The sequence below is a fragment of the Larus michahellis genome, chromosome 12, assembly GCF_964199755.1.
Source record: "Larus michahellis chromosome 12, bLarMic1.1, whole genome shotgun sequence".
NCBI lineage: Eukaryota > Metazoa > Chordata > Aves > Charadriiformes > Laridae > Larus > Larus michahellis.
This window is the reverse complement of record NC_133907.1, coordinates 6247533-6269028: the sequence shown is the minus strand read 5'-3', so window position 1 is coordinate 6269028 and position 21496 is coordinate 6247533. Positions and strand designations below refer to the sequence as shown.

Sequence of the window (21496 nt, the reverse complement as noted above, 5' to 3'; positions counted from 1 at the left end):
CGCATGTCAGCAAATGTCTTGCAAGCCACTGAGAGCAACTGGATGATTCTCTGCTGTTTGCTCGGCACAGGACAAGCTCCTTGTCTCCTCCAGGTCCGACCCCACTCGCTGGAGACCCACACCACACAGCCAGGCAACCCCCCTCCATCATCTTCCCCCCGCACCAGGCAGGATTACTGGTGAAACAAAGCAAAGCTGGATTTTTGCAGGTCACACTAGGAGGAGGGAAAGCTAATAGTTAAACAGAAAAGCTTGGAAGAATGAACAATTACAAAACCAGAAAACAATGTCTAAATCTGTGAGAATGTTAAGAAATGGAGCTGGAGGGGATTTTAAGCTGGTTCCTAGCTGCTCTGGGGCGTCGCTGGTATAGCGGGACTGGGAATGTGCTGTTAATGACCTTGTATCCATGTGTGCACTCATGCATGCCCCTGGTGCCACCTCAGGGCAGAGCCATTTCTTTCTTTCATTCTCAAAATATTTCTTCTCTGCTTTGTTTCCATGTAAATAAAACACTCCTGTGTGACATGGGAAGTCATAACTTCTGCCATTCATGATGTTTTCTGGGTTTTACTACTCTTTGTTTCTTGTTTTACATTCCTTTATATTTTAGTTTGGTCATTTCCCCCAGGCCCAGATGACTACTGAAGACCTAGAAACACTTTTTAAGAGACTTCATTTCATAAAAAGTACTAACGTGCCATACATTTTGTTAAGCCTTATGGTCTCTAGAGCATTCTCAGCCCCTGACATAAAGCGTGCAGATCATCTCTGGTGTCTTTAACTTAGAGGGACGTTTGAAAATGAGGGGGTTTGTGCAGACAGACTTTTGGAAATACACTGCAACCCTCCCCTCGTTCTCCAAATCAAATGGGGAGGCCCCTCCAGGCGTGCTTGGGCCACCAGGCACCTGTGAAGTAGAGCTTGGCACTGTGGGATATGCTGTTGGGAATGCTGTGGCGGGCCTGGCTCCTGCCCCAGCAGATAAGTGGGCTGTTGCAGATTTGTGCCAGAGGGGTTTTGTGAATCAGCCTGGGCTCTTACACCGCTGTTCTGTGCGAGCCTCAAGGCTGGCCCTAGTGGGGCCCCCGCATCCGGGCGAGTCCTCCTGTGCCTCTGGCCCTCGCCAATCCCTCAGCCAGGCTCCTAGAGAAGAGCAAACCTCTGAACTGGGGGTTAACCCTGTCAATGGTACCGGCAGACCACAGCAGTCAGGAGCCTTTTGTGCAACATGCCTGTGAATCGGCTGCAGAGACCTGGTGGGATCAGGTTGGGCCTGTGGCCATTCCTGGGATTTTCAGGGTGCTTCCGCCTGGCTGACAACCCCCTGGGCTTGTTCTTCTCTGCAGAGCCCTCTTCTCCCCTCAGCCAGCTTTTGCTTATGTGAAAGCTGCAGAAGGGTTTGCTCCCTCTGCACCGGGGCCCAGCAGATGTTGGTGGTTGATGCCAGCGAGGTGGTCCTGGGGCAAAGGGAGCCGGCAGCACCCAGAGCTGCCTTAGGAAGGGCATTGCCGGTGGTCAAGGGAGGTGACCATTCCTCCTACTCAGCCCTGGTGAGGTGGCACTAATGCTGTGTCTGGTTCTGGACTGCCAAATATGAGAGACACGGGCATACTGGAGTGAGTCCAGGGAAGGGCCATGAAGATTGGTGAAGTATTGGAGCATCCGCCACATGTGGAGAGGCTGGGCAATCTAGCTGATCCTGTTTAGGGCTGGGGCTTGGATGAGGTCATCTCCAGCGGCCACTTCCAGCCTCATCTTGTCTGTGACTCTGTGGGTGCTCTGTGACCTGCCTGTGCTCACGCTCTCCTGCCTGTTCCCAGGGGTGATCCGGACAGCCGTGGCTGACCTCGACCGTGAGACACAGGACCGGTATGAGGTGGTGATCCGTGCAACGGACATGGCGGGACAGCTGGGTGGCTTGTCCGGATCCACCACAGTCACCATCGTAGTCACCGATGTCAACGACAACCCACCGCGCTTCCCTCAAAGTAAGTCCTGACGGCAGCGGGGGGCAGCTGCTGGCTCTTGTCCTGGTCCTGGCCCCTTGCGGGCGGTGGGACAGAAGCTCAGCTCCCAGCACAGCCTGGCAGGTGTCTGCAGAGTGAGCCAGCCCCGCTGCTCATACGGAGGCAGCACCAAGGTACCATAACGCGCACAGCTCCTTGGGTGAATGTGACCCTGCCTGGCAGCGTGATGGAGGGGCAGCGGCTTTGTCTCAGCCTCTCCAGGGCCCCGGACAAGATCCCTCCTCCTGGTTCTGGGAGTGAGGAGGGCTGTGTGGTGGGGCCCTTTCCTGATCCCTCTCTGAGCAGTGCTGGAGGAGAAGGCAGCCTGGTCTGTTGTGCTGCTGCCTCCCAGGGGCTTGGGCAGGGACTCAGCTGCTGGCCTGGCCACTCCTGGCTGCCACGTCAGAGCTTGGCATGCTCTGCCCCACCACGAAGCCGCCCAGCTCATAGACAGCAGCCTGGACACAGCACAGCTCTGTTTTCCACAACGCTGCTAGTGGCCCGTGGCTCAAGCTCGTGTCTTCTCCTCCCCAAAGGACGATGCTGCTGGGAAGAGCAGGCTGTGTAGTCTCTGCAGTGCACACCAGCTGCAGAGACCAGCAGCGCGTGGCTGGCAGACCAGAAAGGGTGCTGCAGCTGCAGGAGGCTCAGCTCTTTAGCTGCAGCTCCTAGAAATCAGAAATGGTCAAGTTTGCAAAGAATCAGAGAAGACTGATTGCGGGGCAGCGTCCATACAGAGAAATCAGCCCTTACTTCACCCGGCACCTTGAAACATCAGCGCTCCCCAATTGTCTTCCCTCAGCCCTCGTTTTTGGCTGGGGTTTGTGTTTCTCCTGGTAGGGCATTCTGGACTATAGACACTGGTAGAGTTTGGGCAGCCCTGGTAGCCCAAGGGTGCTCCCAGGGCGGTATGGGAAGGGCCGCATCAGGATGGAGGGAGTTCAAAGGGAGAAGCAGTGACCACAGTACCTTTTTCTCCTCCAGAGATGTATCAGTTCAGCATTGTTGAAACTGCCCCCGTGGGCACTGCCATCGGGAGGGTGAAGGCAGAGGACTCTGACGTCGGGGAGAACACGGACATGACCTATCAGGTGAAGGATGAGGAAGGGGTGGAGATGTTCAAAGTCACCACGGACAGTAATACCCAGGAGGCTGTCATCTCAGTGCAGAAGGTGAGAGATGAGGAAAACTGGTTGGGTAGGGAGGGCACAGAGCTCTAGGAGGGCCCTTTCCTTTGGGGACTCCTGCTGCTGCATTTGAGTTGAAATAAATGCTCCTCTGAGCAGTAGCAGTTGCGTTTCTGTGCCTGCAGGTGCAGGGAGAGACCCTGCCTCTGTTCTGCCGGGATGGCAAAACGCTGTGTCTGGGAGGAAAGGCTGGAAAGGAGCAGCAGCTCAGTGCCCACTGGAGCCTGCACAGGGCTCCCTGGGCGGCAGCGAAGCAGCGAGCCGTGCAGAGGGGAAGCCATGCGTAGGGCTACGGAGACGAGTTCTTACAGCTGTTATTGATAGCACCTGCTCGGGGAGAAATATCCCCACCTAATTCCTATACCTGACCAACAGCACTTTGACTGTATCTGCTTTTGGTGGCAAAAACAATCAAGCAAACGCTTGATGCAGGCAAGAAAGAATGATTGCTCACCAAGGCTGCTGCATTCTGCTCGCCTCCCCTGTAGAAATAATAGCAGGGTGATTAATGGTCAAAACCTGCTCAGTTGCAGCACACAGTCTGCCGTCTTCCCAGTGAATCCCAGCTGCCCGTGCCCTGCATAGCCTGGACACCCTGTTGGGGCTCCTGGGGGGAGTGGGCTGGAGGCTTCCTCTTCCTCCTGCCCCCCCCCCAGTGTGGGTGCTGCCAGCTGGAGGGCAGAGCACGGGCATGAGAGGTCCCAGCCTCCCGTGGAGGTGCTGCCTGGGGAGCAGGTGGCTTTAGTGGCATCCCTGATGTCTCCAGTGAAGGAAGGGGCAGCGGAGGGGCTCCTCAGGCTGGGTATGGCTAACCCTCTCCTGTTGTCTCAGCCTCTCGACTACGAGTCAAAAAAAGTGCACACTGTTGTGGTGGAGGCCCTCAACAAGTTTGTGGACCCGCGGTTCGTGGACCTGGGTACCTTCCGGGACCAGACGATTGTGCGGGTCTCGGTGCTGGACGTCGATGAGCCCCCTGAATTCCGGCCCCCCTCCAACCTGATGGAGGTCCAGGAGGATGCACACGTTGGTTCTGTCGTGGGGATTGTCACCGCCCTTGACCCGGACACAGCGAACCATCCTGTCCGGTAAAGCAGCTGCCTAAACCTCAATCATCATCCTTCCTTCCAATGGTGGGCGTGGGGTCACCTGCAAGGGACACACGTGGCCTGGGGGGGGCTCGTGGCCATGGCTGGGGCAGAGGGGAGGTGATGGCGGAGGAGGAGAGGCCATGCAGCGGAGGTGACAAGTGCTGCACGCGTGGCCAAGCGTGTGAGTGTGTCCCGTGGGACAGGCAGTGGCAGGTGAGCGGCAGCCCGTGCACGAGCAACAGGCAAGCAAGAGAAGCCATCTCACAGGTGACAGATACGTCACCAGCAAGTGATGGGTTTGTGAGTGGCAAGGGAGTGTCGGGGAAGGTGGCTGGGCGATGCTTGCATGTCCTTGCTGCTGACAGTGAGGCGTCTGCAATGGTGCCTGACACAGGCCAGGCAAGCGACCAGAAATGACAGGAGGGCAGCGGCGAAGGATGACAAATGAGGTGGGACTGGGGAGGTGCAGAGCCACAGCTTGGCTGTGCGTGTGCGTGCATGAGTGCACAGGGACCAAAGATCAGAGGAGTTTATATTTGGGCAGAGGACATAATCCAGGCAGCAGCTTATCTGCACAGGACATTTCCCATTTCCATTTAATTTGTGGCTAAAGAGATTGTTACCTTGTTAAATTGTTATTACCTAAGGCACAAAGCAGCTTTCTGGCTCTGCCAACTGGCCTGAGTCACGAGCAGTTGGGATGGAAAGCTGGTGTTCAGAAAACATCCTCAATGTGTGGAAAATTTCCTTGAAATGTGTGTTCTCGTGCCAGGTGACGGCAGGGCTGCAGGCACCTTGTGCACAGCCGCTCACTTCAAATGAGCGGCGGTGGCTTTGCATTCGAGAGCTCTGGAGCGAGCCCATCCCAGCAGGCAGCAATAAACTGGGATGCAGCAGGGTCAGGGATGTGGGCTGGAGGAGGACGTGGCCAGCGAGGGCTCAGTTACGGTATTGATCCCATTCGATGATGTCCCTGTGGCTGCTTGGGGTGCTGAGCTCCGGTGCTGTGCAGCCATAGCGAACGCAGTGGTTCAATGTGGGGTGAGAGCTATCTTGATGGAAATTAAGATTGAGACGTTTAGAAAGCTCAGAAAAAGAATTTACACGTGGAAAGCTGCCATCTACAGATGCCTGGCAGCTAGCAGAGAGTGTCGTGTCACAAAGCTGGATGCTGAAAGTTGTCTTTGGGGTGAACGTGAATGAAATCAGCCTTGGCGTGCCAGGAGCTATCTATGCGAGCGTTGCACCGCTTGCACTAGTCGGTGCTGGCTGTTGGATATATTCTCGAAGTTCCTCTGCTCACTTTGTCATGTGGCTACCTTCTCCTTTTGGTCTACAGATCTGATTTCTTTGTGGCCCACCCTGAGCACGTGGCTGTTAGTTTGCACTCTTCAGATGCGGGCAGTCCTTCTACATGCGTGTATGTGTGTGAGTGTGCTTTTTCACTCGACTGTTTCTAGCAGTGCTGCAGAACATAGATTTTATTTTCTGATCTGTAATTGTAGGAAAGGGGCCTTGGGGACAGAACTATTCGTATTCTCATTTTTTTTTTTCTTGTTCTTTGTGCTGCTTCCCCGTGGAGCTTGTTGCATTGTTTGCAGACAGAACAAAAGAAAGCAGAGGAGGGAGGCTTTCTACTGCTGTGCAGAAGGTGATGGGGACTTGGAGCAGAGAGAAGCAGATTCGAGTACTCAGCAGGAGCAAGAGGGTTAGAGCCCAAACTTTGTTATGTCTCTCTTATAGCAAACTTAGTGCCAGACAAGGCAATGACTCGTGCTCAGGCACGAGGGCCCAGCCAACAGGACTCCCAGGCATCTGCTGCAGCTTGGGAATTGCCGCGTGTTTTCCCTTGTCAGGCTTGATGCATCCAAATATGTGTCCTCCCTCCAGCTATCCCCGGGCAGGTAGCTCATCCTGCGTCCCCCGTGCTCCCCTGGGGCATTTGGTCTCTATCTGTCCATCTCTCCACTCCCCTGCGTTCTTGCAGTGCCTGCTGTCGTGCGCGGTGGCAGCTCCGTCCCTTTGTGATGCTCCCTTGGCGCTTGCCTGGGGAGTGGGGGTAGGTGAGCCTTCCCTGCCATTTTAACCTGCACCGACTGGAGATGCAGGTTTGTATCGGTCGCGCCGATGTGGCACCAATGCAGGAGGAAGGTGCTGTTGGATCTCCCCTGCTTTCCTGTCCTCTGGCCAGCCGGGTAATTTAATAAAATACTTTGCCATGTAGGCAGCTGTTCACAGCTTCAAAGCGGTGCACAAACATTAATGCAAGCATCCTGCAGCACCCTGCCAGGATGTGACACTAACCCGTCAGCAGGAGACGGCAGTAAGTCACCTCGCACTTGAAGTGTGCTACTCCAAAGTACGGTCACAAGAAGCCAGCACTTGTACTTCACCTTGGGTACAGTAGAGAGCAACTGGTCCTGCCAGCATGACCGGTATTTGATCTTCGGCTCCTTGAAGTTGGTATGAACACTTTCAAGTCGCTGCAGTTCTGTGGATCCCTTTAACTTCCTGATCCTTGTCTGCTAGAGGTGGGAGCAAAGACATGGCTGTGTTTCTGCGGTGGCTGCTGTCTCCTGGACTCTGGTCTGTGTGTTGGCTCTGCGCTGTAAATAGGGGAGAGCCACAACCTTCTGTCACAATGAGACGCGCCCTCCCCTTGAGGCAGGAAAGAACGAGGATTGCCAGAGACAGCAGAGCAAAAATCAGCTCTGTCAGCGTTTCCAGGTCCTGCTGACACCAGGCTGCCAATAACAAGGTTTGGGAAGTATTTTTAGCCAAATGGGAAAGGAGATGCCCTTGGCTCTTTGTTTTCATCCCCAGGCCAGCACAAGCAGGGCTGTGCGGCTCCTGCTGCGCCATCCAGCCTGCAGCAGCTGCTGGAGGCACGTTTCAGCCTGGCGCTCCCCGGCCCTCCTGGTGATCCGCTTGTCCCACAAGGATGTGGCCACTTGGTGTCGAGAACAAATCCCTTCCAGATGAGCCGGGCTGGGTTGCAAAGTGACCTGTTACGAAGACATGAGGAATGAAGGGGCATCCGACTCCTCTGTTCTTGGGAGGCGTCCCCGAGGCACTGCTCGCTGCCCCTCTCCCAGCTGCATGTGGATGTAAAGCCCCTGGCAGCCGCTTGCCCGGGTGGGGCACAGGGTGCCTGAAGAGCATCCCGTCTCTCCGGGTGAGCAGCCCCAGCTTGTGGCTGCTCAGAGGGACACGCATCCTCAGGGGGAACGTGAAAACCCACCATGGTACGGGCAGGAAATGCCTTTCTAAAGGACCGGTGCTTCTTATTTTATTCCACCTTTGTTTGTTGCCTAACAAAAGATGGAACCACTATTTTTCAGAAAGAATTAAGTTTCCAGTTGGCTTTTTGGCTTTAGCTGTACGTTTCCTGGGCGTAGTGCAATTTTTCTCATCTGAGCCATTGTATGAGGTAATACAGTGATAGACTGTCTGTGTACGTGAGGCTGTTTGTATGGGAGCCTTTTGTTTTTCTCTCTGCGGTGGGAGCCTGTGCTCTGATTGTGTGCGTTCCAGGCTTTATCAGCACTGGGAAGATGTTGCTTGGGATTTAAGGTTCTCAAAGATATTCTTGTCTGGCATTCACCAAATCCGGAGACAGGTGTTGGACATGGGCATTTTATAGACTCTAACAGCACAGCAAGAACTACAACCTGCTTCAGCACAAAAGGGAGAGGAGGAAAAACCAAACACAACAAAAAGCTTTTCACACAGTGTTTGAAAAGCTCCCTATTAACAAAACACACGGCGTAAAATGTGCTCCTTGTTGCATTCGGGGGGAGAAGTGAAACAAACTGCTTGAGAAATGCATTCACGAGAAAGATGAGCACCAAGAAAGCTGTCTAAATTAAACAGTCACTTGTAACATCCAAACCAACAGGCAGTGCCAGCAGGAGGAGAGGAAAACGGATTACAAGGTCCGCATCCCAATCAGAGCTGGGGACTGCAGCTCCAGATATGGAGCACCAGCCAGCTTTAGGAGGAAAGAGCGCGTGTCCTATCTCCGGGTACCTGGAGGACCCAGGGATTAATTGCTACATCTTCCCAGGTGAGAAGCGCTGCTGGACTTGGGGACGGATGAATACGAAGCTGGACTACCTGAGGTGGAGAGGTTTGTGATGGTCAGCACAGACTTTGGTTGGTAAAGATGGTGCTGCACAAAATGATGTAAACTGCGCATAGCGGATAGTTTCTCGTTCTAGCTGCAGAGTTAGCCGTAAGCTCTTGGGAGGGGAGGTCTGTCGTCGTGTGGAGCAGTGTGGAGCAGGTTGATCTGCAGCTCTGAGTGGGTTATGGCTGTGGCTTTTGGGGGGGCAGATGGACATCCTTGTGCCCCCTCAGCCTCCAGCTCCAGTGCCAGCCTAGTGCTCCAGAGCCTCCAGATGGAGAGCTACAGACCCACCCGGACTGGCCACCTCCAAAATCCCAGTGTGTAGAAGCCGGCTCAGCCCTGCTTTCCTGGCAAACACAGGCAACACTCGGAGCTTTGTCTCCTTTGCCCCGGCGCAGCGCTGAGAAGGTGGCAGCTCTGTGAGTAGCAGTGGTGACAAAGGGATCAGATTTCTGGTTTGGTTTGTGCCCTGCCACAGGGTATGGGCGGTCAGTCCTCCGCAGACAATTCAGAAGTGACAGAAGACAACCTTAGCAGCAAAACAATTAGCAGCATAAGAAAAGGTTACTGGTGCCATGAGGCAGAGCACTCCCCTACCAGCCTCCTGCCCTCCGGCCATGCAGGCAGCCGCTGTCAGATGTTCCCAGGCTCAGCGATGTCTCCCATCACTAACTGGGTTTTTCTGCATAGCTATTTTTTGCAGTCATCTTTGTTTATGCAGCAATGACACGAGTGTGAACAAAACAGGCATGTGCTTACCCGAGAAGCAGGGAAGGCGTATGGAGAGTGAAGTACCGTCTTGAACTCCAACAGTATTCAAAAGTGGGATGGAAGAACAGGACATGTTCGAGGTCAGGTGATGTGGGAGAACAATGGAAGCAGTTATGCAAATGCATCAATTATGCTACTGGGAAGATATTAGGTGTTGTCATCCCGGTTTCTGTTCCTCCCCCAGCAGTACATTGGACTGGGGTGTACGAGTCAGAGTGGACAGACATCTCCTTTCCCTTTGCAGTGAGCGAGAGCAGAGAGGATGTGAAGCTGCAATATGTGCTAAGACAGTGTCACTGTCCCTTCTGGAGTTGGCTACGCGCCTGTAGAGGCTCTGTTTCCAGCTGGGAGTTGGGGCAGAAAATGCAGAAAGGCTAGGAAGTCCCTGGCAGCTGGTTCAGTGATGGCTAAGCTTGTACCTGGCTTTGTGTGGCAGGTCCCCATCACCTCTAGATGCAAAGAGAGGGGAGGAAGCCAGCCACATAGCTGCAGAACATGCTAGATCGTGCATGCGCGCAGATGAAACTTAGATAGTGATTTTTGAACGTTTTTCCTTAACTACAAGCAAGTGCTGTTGTATTTTTCTCTCTCATCCCCCTGTCTGTCTGAAAGGGAGTGAGCTAGGGAACGTGATCTGGTACTGTATAACACTTCAAACAGCGTAGAAATGCCTTTGTATGTGCCTCCGTCAGAGACAGAGCTGCCAGGCTGCGTGGGTAGGTGTCCCTCAGAAGGCACTCTCAGCTGCAGCTGGTCCCCCCTGGCCATGGGACACAAAGGCATGGAGGCCATGGCTGCCTCTGTGCAGTGGCCGTGAGCTGGAGTTCCTCGGCTGCGAGCCACGTGGATGATGAACCCACCAAGCACAGACGGACTGTGCCAAGCACTTGGGAAAGACCCCTGCAGTGTGCGGAGCACCTCCACCATCCGGAATGAGCTTCTAGCCTAGAGCCTGTCCTGCTCTGCTCCTCTTGTTTGACGTGGCCCCTCAGTACTGTCCTGTCTCGTCAGCTTTCCAGCTTGCTTTGTCCCCACATTTATCTTCCTTCTGTTGTCGGGCATGTGACTGAAGGCTTTAATTTATTCACAGCCCTCCTTTCGGTAATTTATCCTTTGTACTCTTTGCTGTCTTGTATTATTTAATTCTGTAAAGCACTCTGGGATGCAGTGTGTATGAAGGATGCTGTACACAATAACATTATGCTGTATTGTTTGTGATTTGTAGGCCTTCTGGATTTCTCATTCCGATTGCAGCGGTGGTGGTTGTTATTTGTGTTACGGCTGTGCTTGAGGGCCTCAGCTGCATCGGGCTTCCCTTCCAGCCCCATCCCCAAGGAGCAGATATCTAAATGTGCCCTGGTTTCATGTTAGCTTGCTTTATTCTGCGTGTAATGGTTGGAAATGCAGGATGTGCCACCGGGACTGATTGCGTGGGCTCGTGGTGTCGTGGCTAAGGCGCAGGGCTAAACCCGTGTGTCTGACCCTTCTCGTGAGCTGTGCAGTTGCCCTTTGGGAGGAGGTGGGAGTTGTGCTCTCCAGAGGTGGCCCGGGGAGCTGGGGGGCTGTTGGTGGGATGCCCAGGGAGGGGGCTGTTGGGGGCAGCGCTGGAGCAGCTGGAGGAGAAGAGCGAGAACTGCGTGTGAAGGGTCTCTGCTGAGCAGCTGGAGCCGGTCGGAGCTGCAGGAGCTCTTCAACCTGCTCCTGTGGAACTGGGACGCCCAAATGAGGGCACATCCCAGGGCTGCTGCGGCGGGTGTGCTGTGTTGCCTGTGGGGGTGTTGGCTGTTGCCCACCTTTGCTGCCAGGGTTCTCGCTCCAGTTGCTCAGGTTCAGTCCAGATTCAGAGGAGACCGTGCCATTTGTAACTGCTGCAGCTGCAGTCAGGTTTTGTGCAGGTCCAGCTCCCAGCCTGCCCCATGCTGCCACACCGGCCCCCGGGTCTCTCACTCGGGTGGGGGCTGTAGGAGGACCAAGAGAGGGTGGTAGGTGAGGTGGGCTCCTCGAGCAGGGGTGCCCCCCTTCGGCTTGGGTTGGTGTTTTTCCTGAATCTATAGCTCAGAAGCTTTCCAGGCTCACGAGTGGAGTTACAGCCCATGATTTCTATATTGCTCTGTCTATCCTCAGCATAAGGTTCCCATCAGAGCAGGTTTTTCCCGTTGTCCACAGTCTGTGCTTAGTTCCACTTTATGCACCAAAAGCCGCACTTTAATTTTACGTGAAGGCTCTGGGCTTGCAGCCTGGTAGAAACACGGCCTTCGTGTGCCACGCTGCAGCAGAGGAAAAGCGGGAGCGGTGACAAAGGGCCTGTTGCGTTAGATCCCTGCGCTCCTGGGGCTGATGGCGAGGTTGGGCTTGGCACATCCAGCTGTTCACAGTTTTCCCCTTCTGCCTGGCCTCAGGTACGCCATCGACCGCAGCACAGACACAGAGAGGATCTTTGACATCGATGCCAACACAGGTGCCATTGTGACAGGAAAGGTCCTGGACCGGGAGACGGCAGGGTGGCACAACATCACCGTCCTGGCGATGGAAGCAGGTGAGCTGGAGGAGTGCTGCATGGAGCAGACAGTGTGTTGGGCCGGAGTGGGGCAGAGGGGGAAATGTGGGCGCATTCACTGCAGAGGTGACCAAGATGCAAGTGTTAATTACCACTGAAGTAAAAAAAAAAAAAAAAAAAAAAAAAAAAGAAAAAGCAGCAGCACTGAGTCTGACATCTCCCTAGACAACCTAAAAATACTCTTCCTGACTCGAGCATTAATAAGGGAGCATGGTCGAATAGTATATTTGATGAACACTAATCAAATTTGTTATCTATGCGCCAGCTTTGCCAGTCATCCCCGTCCCGCTCGCTCCCTGCATTCGCACCTGCTGAGTGGCTCTGGGGGTCCCTGGGGGGGTCTGTCTTCACGTCACCTGCATCCCCCCAGTCCAGCCATGTGCTGTGGGTGGATGCCCCATCAACGGGAGCCCTGTGGCACGGATGGCTGCCAGTGCTCGCCTCTGCTGGGGGCTGACGGTGGTTGGGATTTGCAGGCTGTACCTGCACGCTGGGTTTGTGGCTCTGGATGCTTCCCGTGCCCTTCCTCCTTGGGTCTCCCTGTGGGGCTGCAGGCTCGGCAAGGCACAGCAAGCAGTGGATGGGGGGTCCCAGCACCGCAGCAGTGGGAAGGGGCTGCGGGGACAGAGTGTCCCTGAGCTCCCGTGCTGGGGATGGGGGGAGCAGCAGCAATGCCGGGGTTGGTACCACCAGGCTGCTTCGTCTCTGGCCGCAGCGCTTGGCCTCAGCCTGCAGCCCACCAGGAAAAGTCTCAGGCGGAGGATGCGGAGAAGCTCTTTTGTCCTCACCTGAAATTAGCTCCTTTTCTGACCCTCCCACGAGAGCCCCGGTGACGGTCTCTTCCTTCCCTTACGGCTGTGCTGTCCTTTAGCCTGTATTTACAGTAACTGCCAAATCCGCTCACACCCAGCTGGGAGAGCCGGGAAGGAACAGCTTAGTGGCTCCGCAGGTTTTGTTAGTTTATCTTCCCTCCATGTGGGAGGGGGGGCAGCGGAGCCCGGTGTGGATGCTTCCAGCAGAAGTCCTGTTTGTCTTTTCTTCTCCAGTTAAGAAAGAAAAAAACAAACCTGGGTCCTGCTGCTCAAAGGAGCTCGGAATAAACTCCTCTTGAGGAATGAAAAGAAAATAATAGCAGCAAAGGGCAGGCTTTGCTTCCCTGCAGGTGCTCCGCTGCAGGTAGGAGCCTGCCCTGGGCGTATCCTGCTGCCCTCCATCGCGTTTGCACAGTGCCCTGGCTCATGGGCTCCCCCGGTCCCTGCGTGCGATGGTGGATCTGGCCCCATGGGCCCCAGGGAGTGTTCTATGTTCCTCCTTTTTTTGAGCTTGATGATGGAGAAGGAGCTTCAATGCCAGGCACCGTGCTGGGAAGCAGAAAGGCATTGCTGTGTTCTTCAAAGTTTTCCACATTTGGGATGCGCAAGTTGACGGGGCAGCCTGGGACCTGCTGTGCTCTGCCACCCCATGGCAGCTGGTACCAGGGAGCTGCTTTGGCTGCAAAGCACCTCCTGACATCTGCAGACGTGTGCCAAGACCTGTCCATCATGGGCAGGAGCCTTCCTCGGGCTCTGTTCCCAGAGACCCCTCAGGAGTTCTGGTTCTCATTTCTTTGCTCGTTCTTGAGCAGGAAGATGCCGTTCACATTCAAGGCGCCATGTCGGGGCCTGGCTTGGGGCCCAGAGGTGGGTTCCTGCTGCGGGGTCACCCCACCGTGGTGGCAGCCATCTGCTCTGGCCGGGCCGGGCTAGGCTAGGAGAGGAGGGAGCAGTGTCCCTGGCCAGACCCGCACTGCCCCAGGGGAACGTCTCTGGCCCCGCTGTGTGCCCCAAGCCCCACTCTGTGCTGATGCTTTGTGCCTGCCGGCCGGGGTGACCTCTGTGCCATCTGACTGAGGTGCTGTCACAAGCCCTGCCTGGCATCAGACAGTGACGGGCAGGAGTGCTGGCTGCACTGGAGGGAGGGTAGCCCACTGCCGAGCCATGGCACGTCCCGGGGCTCTGCCAGCGGTGGCCGGGGAGGAGAGGATCACGGTGTTGCAGCACAGCTCAGCATCCAGAGGAAACTTGAGGTGACAAGAATCAGAAGGACAATATTTACACGCAGCGGCTAGGATTTCAGAACAAGTCGGTAAATGCTGCGGCTCCCCTCCGGCAGGGAAGCCTGTCAGGCTGGATCGCTTCAAAACCCGGGGAGACTCTTCAGCGCTCTGACTTCTCCCGTGGTGAGCTCTGACTCATCCTTTTTAACTGCCCCGACAATCCTCCCAGTGACATTATCCTTAACGTTTTGTAATCATGAAATATTAATGACTGATATTGAATTTAAAGCACAATTTATGTCTGAATCCTCTGGCGGAAAGGGCAGTTGTAAAGGTACAGCCTTCCAAGTGATCGAGGGGTTTCGGAGCAGGGCTGTGCAGCATCTGTCATGTCGTGGCCGGCGCAGCGGGATCAATGTGGAGCACGGGGTGGCTGGGAGCCTCCGTGTTGTTGCCGGCATGTCCAGTTTGGCGGTTCCTGGCACTTGGCCGTTCCTGGCGCGCCAGTGTCCGGAGCCGGGAGGAGCTGGTGGGGCCCTGTGGCGTTCGCCATGGCCATGCAGGTTGCATCTGGCTGCCGCGGGGTTTGGCGTGCCACCGGGAAGGATGTTATCAACTCCGGCGGAGGCAAGTGGTAAAAGATTCTTCCTCTTTCCTCAGTGAGATGTAAACTTTGCAGAAGGAACGGAGTGAGCTCACTGGGCGTCCCACTGCCCAGGCTCGTGCCTGGTGCTTGTCAGGGCTGGTGGGAAGCTGTGCCCCCTCGATTCCCACGGCTGATGGGCACATGGCCTGGAGTGTGTCACACCAGGGTCTTGCCTCCCTGTGTCCTCCGCAACTGACCTCCCTGCCTGCTGGCAGGACAGTCCTGAAGAGGGTTTAACCAGGAAAGCTTGCCTGCCGACAGCACTTTTTCCCGCAGGGAGCCTGCCTGTCAGGTTTGAGCAGCTCCATACAAGAGCTGTCCCCTCACCTTTGAGACCCCCATCTGGGACCCACTGCTGCTGCAGCAGACACGGTGCCCAGGGGTGCATGTCCCACCTCCAGATAACCAGAGAGAGTGTTTTGGCATCTGAGGAGCAGTGAGAAAAGCCGCAGAAGGCGCCTGGCTGCAGCTGATGCTGGCTGGGCTGCGTGCTGCTGCCGGGAGGAGAGGAGGAGCAGGTTTTCCCCCCCTCAGAACAGGCACTTCCCGGCGGGATCCGCCTCGGCCGGCTGGTGACCAGCAGAATATTTGGCCTTGCAACATGGCAGCCAGCAGGAGCCGTGGGGGCTGTTCAGCAAATCTGGCCTGGGACCAGGCCAAGCATTTCCAGAGATAAATCTTCATCTCGCTCGCAAGCTGTTTACCTTCCTTGGGCTAATATTAGTGATTCTCTTCCTGTTTTCCTCTTTGCTCATGTAAAATGATGAGGCCTTGACTGCTGTGTCCACTGCTGGTAATTGAGATGATAAATCTTCCTGCTGGAGACTGGCTTTAATCAGAGCATTGTGTTTGGATGCGATTTAATGACTCTCATGCTGCTGAGTTCGGGCAGGACTCGGGAGAGGTGAGAGCCATTTATATGTTACTTGGCTTAACTGCTGCTTCCACTTTGCTTCCCCTCAGCTGGGAGCCACGTTTTCAGCTCCAGCCTCTGCTGTAGCCGCCTGTGTCCAACGAGCCGTACCCCTGGCATGGCCCTGCCTTGTCCTTGCCATCAGCGCTCCGCTTTGCCATCGGGCAGCTGCCCTGACATCCGCAAAACCACCCTGCGCTTCACAGCCATGGCGCGAGTGCTGGAAAGCAGCATGGCCCGTCCCAGTCCTCTAATCTGCATTTTGTTCTCCCAATTTGCCGAGATAATGAGGATTAAAGTCCACTTTAGCCTATTCTGGCTTCCCTACTAATGTAAAATTTTTAAATTCAGAACTGTACTAATTTGGTCTTGAGGCAGAAGAGGGTGGGTCGTACACTGTGCCCAACAGCGTCCGTGAGCCGTGTTTTCCCCGGGTGCTGCAGCCACAAAGAGCAGCCCAGGGGCCTCTGGGCTTCCCTCAAACTGCTCTGCCCTCCCCCGCGAACGCGGCAGAGCACCTTCCTGCGTGCGGTATCACTGCCCGGCTGCGTGTGCGGGCAGGAGTGCAAATGCTACGTGTGCTTCAGCAACGGTTGGGTTTGGAGCTTCACAGTAGAGGTGCGGGTGTGAAAACGGAAAGTCCTTTATTGTGAGTTTGTGTGAGGGTCTGGCAGGATAGGGACTGGGTCCCAGCGCAGCGGTAACCGTGGATCCCCTCCTTTCCTTGGGGAGGGATCCCCTCCTCCCCCTTGGGGAGGGGCTGTTGCAAGGGCATGTGGCGATAGGACAAGGGGCAATGGTTTTAAACTAGAGCAGGGAAGGTTCAGATCAGCCATTAGGAAGAAGTTCTTTACACTGAGGGTGGTGAGACACTGGCCCAGGTTGCCCAGCGATGGGGTGGAGGCCCCATCCCTGGAGACATTCAAGGCCAGGCTGGATGATGCTCTGAGCAACCTGATCTGGTTGAAGATGTCCCTGCGCACTGCAGGGGGGTTGGACTAGATGGCCTTGAGAGGTCCCTTCCAACCCAACACATTCTATGATTCTGTGATTCCTGCCACGGCAGGGGTGGCTGAGCATCTCAGCAGTCCCTTCCCATCACTGCGAGCGCCTGCTGCAAACCTTCCAGCCTTTGAGAGCTGTTGCCCAGAGCTTCTCAGTGCCAGGCTTGCAGGCAGTCAGCTGTCCAGAACCCAGGGAGAGGGTAAGGTGTTGGCGTTCTCCATCTGAATGTTTAAGACAAGAATATAGTACTGTTCAGGCTATTTTCACGGTTAATTAAGAAAAAATACCTTGGGATGTGGAGGAAGATTCAGCTGGAGCATTTGAGGCTTGGTCTCGGTGTTGCCGTGCAGCAGGACTGTGGCTTTCTCCCGCTCCAGAGCCACGGCACTGCCTGTCCCATCCCATCCCTTCCCTGTCCATCCCGTCCCGTCCCTGCGCTGCCCACCCAGCAGCACCTCGGCACAGGGATTCCGGGCCACGCTCGCTGCTCATCCCGAGCTGTGCCGTTCGTAGCATCGAGGAAAGCGCAGACGCTGCAGCGTGGAAGCGATGGGCAGAACTCCTGTCTCCCACCCCCGGCAGGCTCCAGCGGCTCCGAAATAATTCAGCCCGTGTTGGCAAAGGCAGCCGCCAGTCATCAGCCTGGAGCTGCCGTACTGCACTGCTGTGTTCCCAGCGTCTCCCCCTTGTTCTGTGTATTTTCCATGTCTCTTTCCTCAGTCTTTTCAGATTAATAGCATTCCAACTCCTGGAGGAAATGCAGAAAAACGGCATGTTTAATTTTAATTTAGGAAAGCGTTTAGGTAGCAGCCTAGTTTCCTCGCTGCTGTCAATCAGGTTTTCTCAAGGCTGACATCAATTAGTTTAAAAATATTGAATGTAATTTTGCCTGACACAACATATTGCAGCCACTGCAAAATATAATTTATTTTAGAAGAAGAAATAATTAAACTAATTTGCATGTCAGTCAGCTGAGCTGGAATACCGAGGAGAGATGCTGCAATGGAAGACAACTTTTTTTTTTTTTTTTTTTTATCCCCCTCTCTGGTCGCACTCAGCCTGGTACGTGCCACCCTCCACCTCATCCACGGGCCAGGTGCTGCTTGGCAGAGCCTGGCGAGGGCACGTTCCCGTGCCTTCCCGCAGCCCTCATCCCCCCGGTCCGCAGTACACACCTGCCGAGCCTTTCCTTCTGGAGCCCGCGCAGGGGCACGCGCGTACGGTTCCGTGTGTCTGGAGGAAGCACAGGGCAGAGCTTTTGGCCTCGCAGGTGTGAAGTCCGCATTAGTTAGGCGCATCGTGCCTTTCGTCACAGATGTACTCCAACTGTCTCATTCGCGCTTCTGCCCGTCATAAATTCAGTTTATGCCACACAATTTACAGAAAACATATTTCAGAGATGCTTTGGAGATTTTTTATTTTTTTTTTCAAATACATCCAACCATTTTTCATATTTCCTACCCTTAAATCCAGGTACTGGCTCAAAGGAAGAAGGAGGTTGATAAAGAAAGCATTGGAGGAACCTTTAAATAGATCGTGCTACAGCCAAAAATCAAAAGAAGCCAAAGAGTGCCTCACTGGAAGAGCAGACACCGCCGCAATGGTTGCATTTCTAACCTTGACATTCCTAGAGATGTCAAATTTTAACCCTGTCACTGAGCCAGGAGTAAGCGTGAGCCTCGGGCTTCCGCAATTTTGGAAGGGGCAAAAGGAGAGCTTTTTTATGACAGGGCGCATTTAGAAAGGACAACTGTGCTTTGAGCTGCGCTCAGGGGAGCGGGATGTTAGTTATGGCTCTGGCAGAGGGGTCGGCGCCGGCCCTCGGCGCTGTGCTGCGGTGCGTGGGTGACCCCACTCACATGCACGGCATAAAACACTCCCGGCAGCTGCTCGCTGATGCTGTGGAATGGGAGAGACCTATGGCTACGCCCAGCCCTAAATACGCTGATCGTGTCCCTCCTGATGAGGCTGTGGGAGGGGATCTCGAAGGGAAGCTGCCATGCTCAGGCTCAGCCAGGTGTCCCAACCTGGCCCCGGAGGGCCACCATGGCGCGTGCTGTGCCGACAGGTCCTGGGGAGAGTTCGGCAGCACTGGGATCGGCTCCTGCTTGCAGCCAGCTGGGGCATCTGGGAAAGGAACCAATCCTCCAGGTCGCAGTTGGAAAGGGGAGGAGATGAGGTCCTGGGCTTTTCCTCCACCTGGGCTCTTCTTCCTCCTCCTGGGCTCTTCTCCCTCCCTTCTTTTTCTCCCTTTCTCTGGCAGTGCCTCCAGGGCAATGCCAGCTTGCTTCAGAGCTGAGCAGCAGGGATGGTTATCCATCTTCCTGCGGGCTGAGGAGGGGGCAATGAGATGCTGTCGTCCTTCTTGCTGGAATTGAACCCTTTTTCCTCCTGTTTGTGGCTCCAGTGGGCATCAGGCGCACCCCTCCGCCTCCCCCGGGCTCCCTGCCCTGCTGCCTCCCCCTTCCTCTATCCCTGAAAGCGACTGCAGTTTATTTCACTGCACCAACATGCCTTTTAAAATAACACATCGTTCTAGGCTTTTAGTCACGACTTCTGCCTCCCTCCCCCGAAAACAACCATCTAATCACCAGAGCAGCTGGTCTGGGTGAGAAGGAGTGATAACGCGAGAACGGGGTGAAGGCAGCTCTGGGGAGGGGGCTTAGGTTCCCAGCTAATTATGGAGCAGTGCTAAATCTCCTCTCCCCTGGGTCCTCCCCCACCTGATCTGCGGGGGCCAGCATTAATTTTATAGACAAACAGGCAGCAGAGCTCCTGCCCGAGCGAGGAGAGAGGCATCGGGTCTGTCACAGTTGCAACCTCTGGGTGAAACAAAGGAGATGGAGTACGAGGGAGTTCTCATTTCTGGAAGCACACGAGGTGCTTCAGAAAACATTAGGCCCTCCAGAGTGATTTATAATCTTATAGCGAGGGCTCAATGTACCTTTGCGATGCATGCCATGGGGTAGAGCGGCACTGCAGTGTGTGGAGCTGTAAATTTGATCTCCGTCCCATGTACGGAGCGAGCCTGGGGCAGGACCACGCACCCCTGCGGGAGGGGAGCGGGCTGTGAACCCCCCAGGACTGCTGTGAGCCCCCCCCCAGGACCACTGCCTGTGCGAGGCACGGGCTGGCGAGTTGCGGGGGTGAGGGGCCTGCTCTAGATCTTCCCGCGTGACCCGTCTGTGCCGGCTGGCAGATGCTGCTGGGTTCAAATTCGAGCTGCTGATGGCAATGCAAAAACGGGAGCCAGCGTGCAGGTCCCAGGTCCCAGGGCATGAGCCTCCTGCCTTGCCAAGGAGGGTTCAACCCTGGCTCACCTGGGTGCGGTGGAGGTGCAGGTGGCAGATTTCTTCACTGCCCTGTGCTCTTAATTGGTCCCAGCTGTTTCACCTCTGCTCGCTCGCCTCTCAGCTGTGGCTGCTAGCCCCTGGGGGTTAAGGGTCAGGACCCAAGTCAGGGTGGGATGTTCTTGGATCTGAATTTCCTTGTCCCCTTTTGGTGCCGGCTGGCTACAGCACGGATGCTCGTTGGTGGTGACTGACCCTTATCGTGGGGTCTTGATCGGGGCTGTTCAGCTTTTCCAGGGGCAGATCAGGTCAACAGCAGCATTTCAGGAGTCCTTGGTACGCAGCCCAGCGGTTGGTTTTTTTACTGGAAAACAAGTGTGTTGAGGCTCAGTGATGCTCTGCAGGCACCACTGGCCCACAGACAGTGTGTGCCAGGCACAGGCAGAGGTGTGGAGCTGCCATGGCCTGGGGAGAGACAGGGACAAGGAGGGTTTGCTCCCTGCTAGCAGCAGATGGCACTTCTTGCTGAAGCTCTGCTTCTTTTTTTGTTTCAGATAATCACTCACAGGTATCGAGAGCCTCTCTCCGTATCCGTATCCTGGACGTGAATGACAATCCGCCCGAGCTCGCCACCCCCTATGAAGCTGCTGTGTGTGAGGATGCCAAGCCAGGCCAGGTAGCGGGTGTCCCCCAGCCCTTCTCATGAGTCCCCAGCAGCGCCTGCAGCCGTCTCATGCTGCGAGCAGCGCTCTGGACCAGTGCCAGCCTGCCCGACCTTCCCCTTCTGCCCGAACATCTTCCCGTGCAGCTGCTGTCACACCGGGAGCCGCTTTGCTGGTGTCCTACAGCTAAGTCTGTCTACAGGGGCAAAGGCTCATCCCTCGCTGTGGCAGAAGCTGGTGATGCTCTGCTGGGCCAGACACTGTGGCGGGGCTGTGGAGGCAGCACTAATTCTCATCTCTTTCTCCCTGTAGCTGATCCAGACAATAAGCGTCGTGGACCGTGATGAGCCTCAGAGTGGCCATCGTTTCTACTTCACGCTGGCACCTGAAGCCACCAACAACCACCATTTTTCTCTGCTGGATATTAAGGGTAAGCCCTGCTGCACCCTGCCCTGTCCTGCAGCCTCCGGGCTGAGCAGCACAGCTGGTCCTGGGAAGGGGACGGGGCTGTGGGCTTACGGCCATCTGCGCTCAGGATGCTTTGGGCACCCTGCAAGGCTCCTCGCCAACCTGAAATGGTGGGACTGGTCAGCCAGCAGTTTGGATTTCCTCAAGGAGGCTCTGCCAGCTTTCTTCTCTGCTGCAGACAGGTCTAAAGCTCCTCTTGTGCTGGCTGGATAGCCTTTGATGTTTTCAGGGCTCTCGGTCGCTTTCTTGATGTGAAATCTCCAACCTGCCCGCAGGCAAGGAGGTGATGTGGATTTACAGATGAACACGCTCCCGTTTTGAGCATTAGGATTTATCCCTCTCCAAGGTAAATCCTGGAGCCGCCGTGCGGGTGGGCAGCCCCTGTGCCCCCAACAAACAGGAGCAGCTCAGGAGTCCTGGGAGGGAGCGGGGCCGTGCAGCAGCCAGCCCTCGGCCGCTGCGGGCTACCTGGGACGTGGCCAGCAGAGCCAAATTCCCCATTCGGTGGTGGCTCAGGAGCGTGGTCCCTCTGTGCTTCCTGAGGCTCATCCTGTCCTCTGGGAAATGCAACCGGGCAGGGCCCGTCTGTTCCTCTGGGAAGCTCTGGGGTTCTTTGTGCCTCTGGGCTGAGCGGCTCCCGAGGACCCGGTCCCCACCTGCTGCTCTGACCGGGGTGCAGGTTTTGCAGACTGCAAGGTCAGGCTGCATTTGTTTGGATGACAACAACCCAGAGAGG

General features: G+C 55.5%; 1 protein-coding gene across 4 annotated transcripts in view; it reads left to right on the top strand.

Moving 5' to 3' along the window:
• The window catches only part of CDH22 (cadherin 22), an 88675-nt gene that overhangs the window by 53491 nt on the left and 13688 nt on the right, over positions 1–21496 (top strand). For all 4 annotated transcript variants that reach the window (XM_074604936.1, XM_074604937.1, XM_074604938.1 and 1 more), the window contains 6 exons: positions 1824–1991; positions 2994–3181; positions 4028–4281; positions 11584–11720; positions 20185–20306; positions 20605–20722. In XM_074604936.1, the coding sequence (XP_074461037.1) occupies positions 1824–1991; positions 2994–3181; positions 4028–4281; positions 11584–11720; positions 20185–20306; positions 20605–20722 (987 nt within the window). The remainder of the gene's footprint in view (positions 1–1823; positions 1992–2993; positions 3182–4027; positions 4282–11583; positions 11721–20184; positions 20307–20604; positions 20723–21496) is intronic.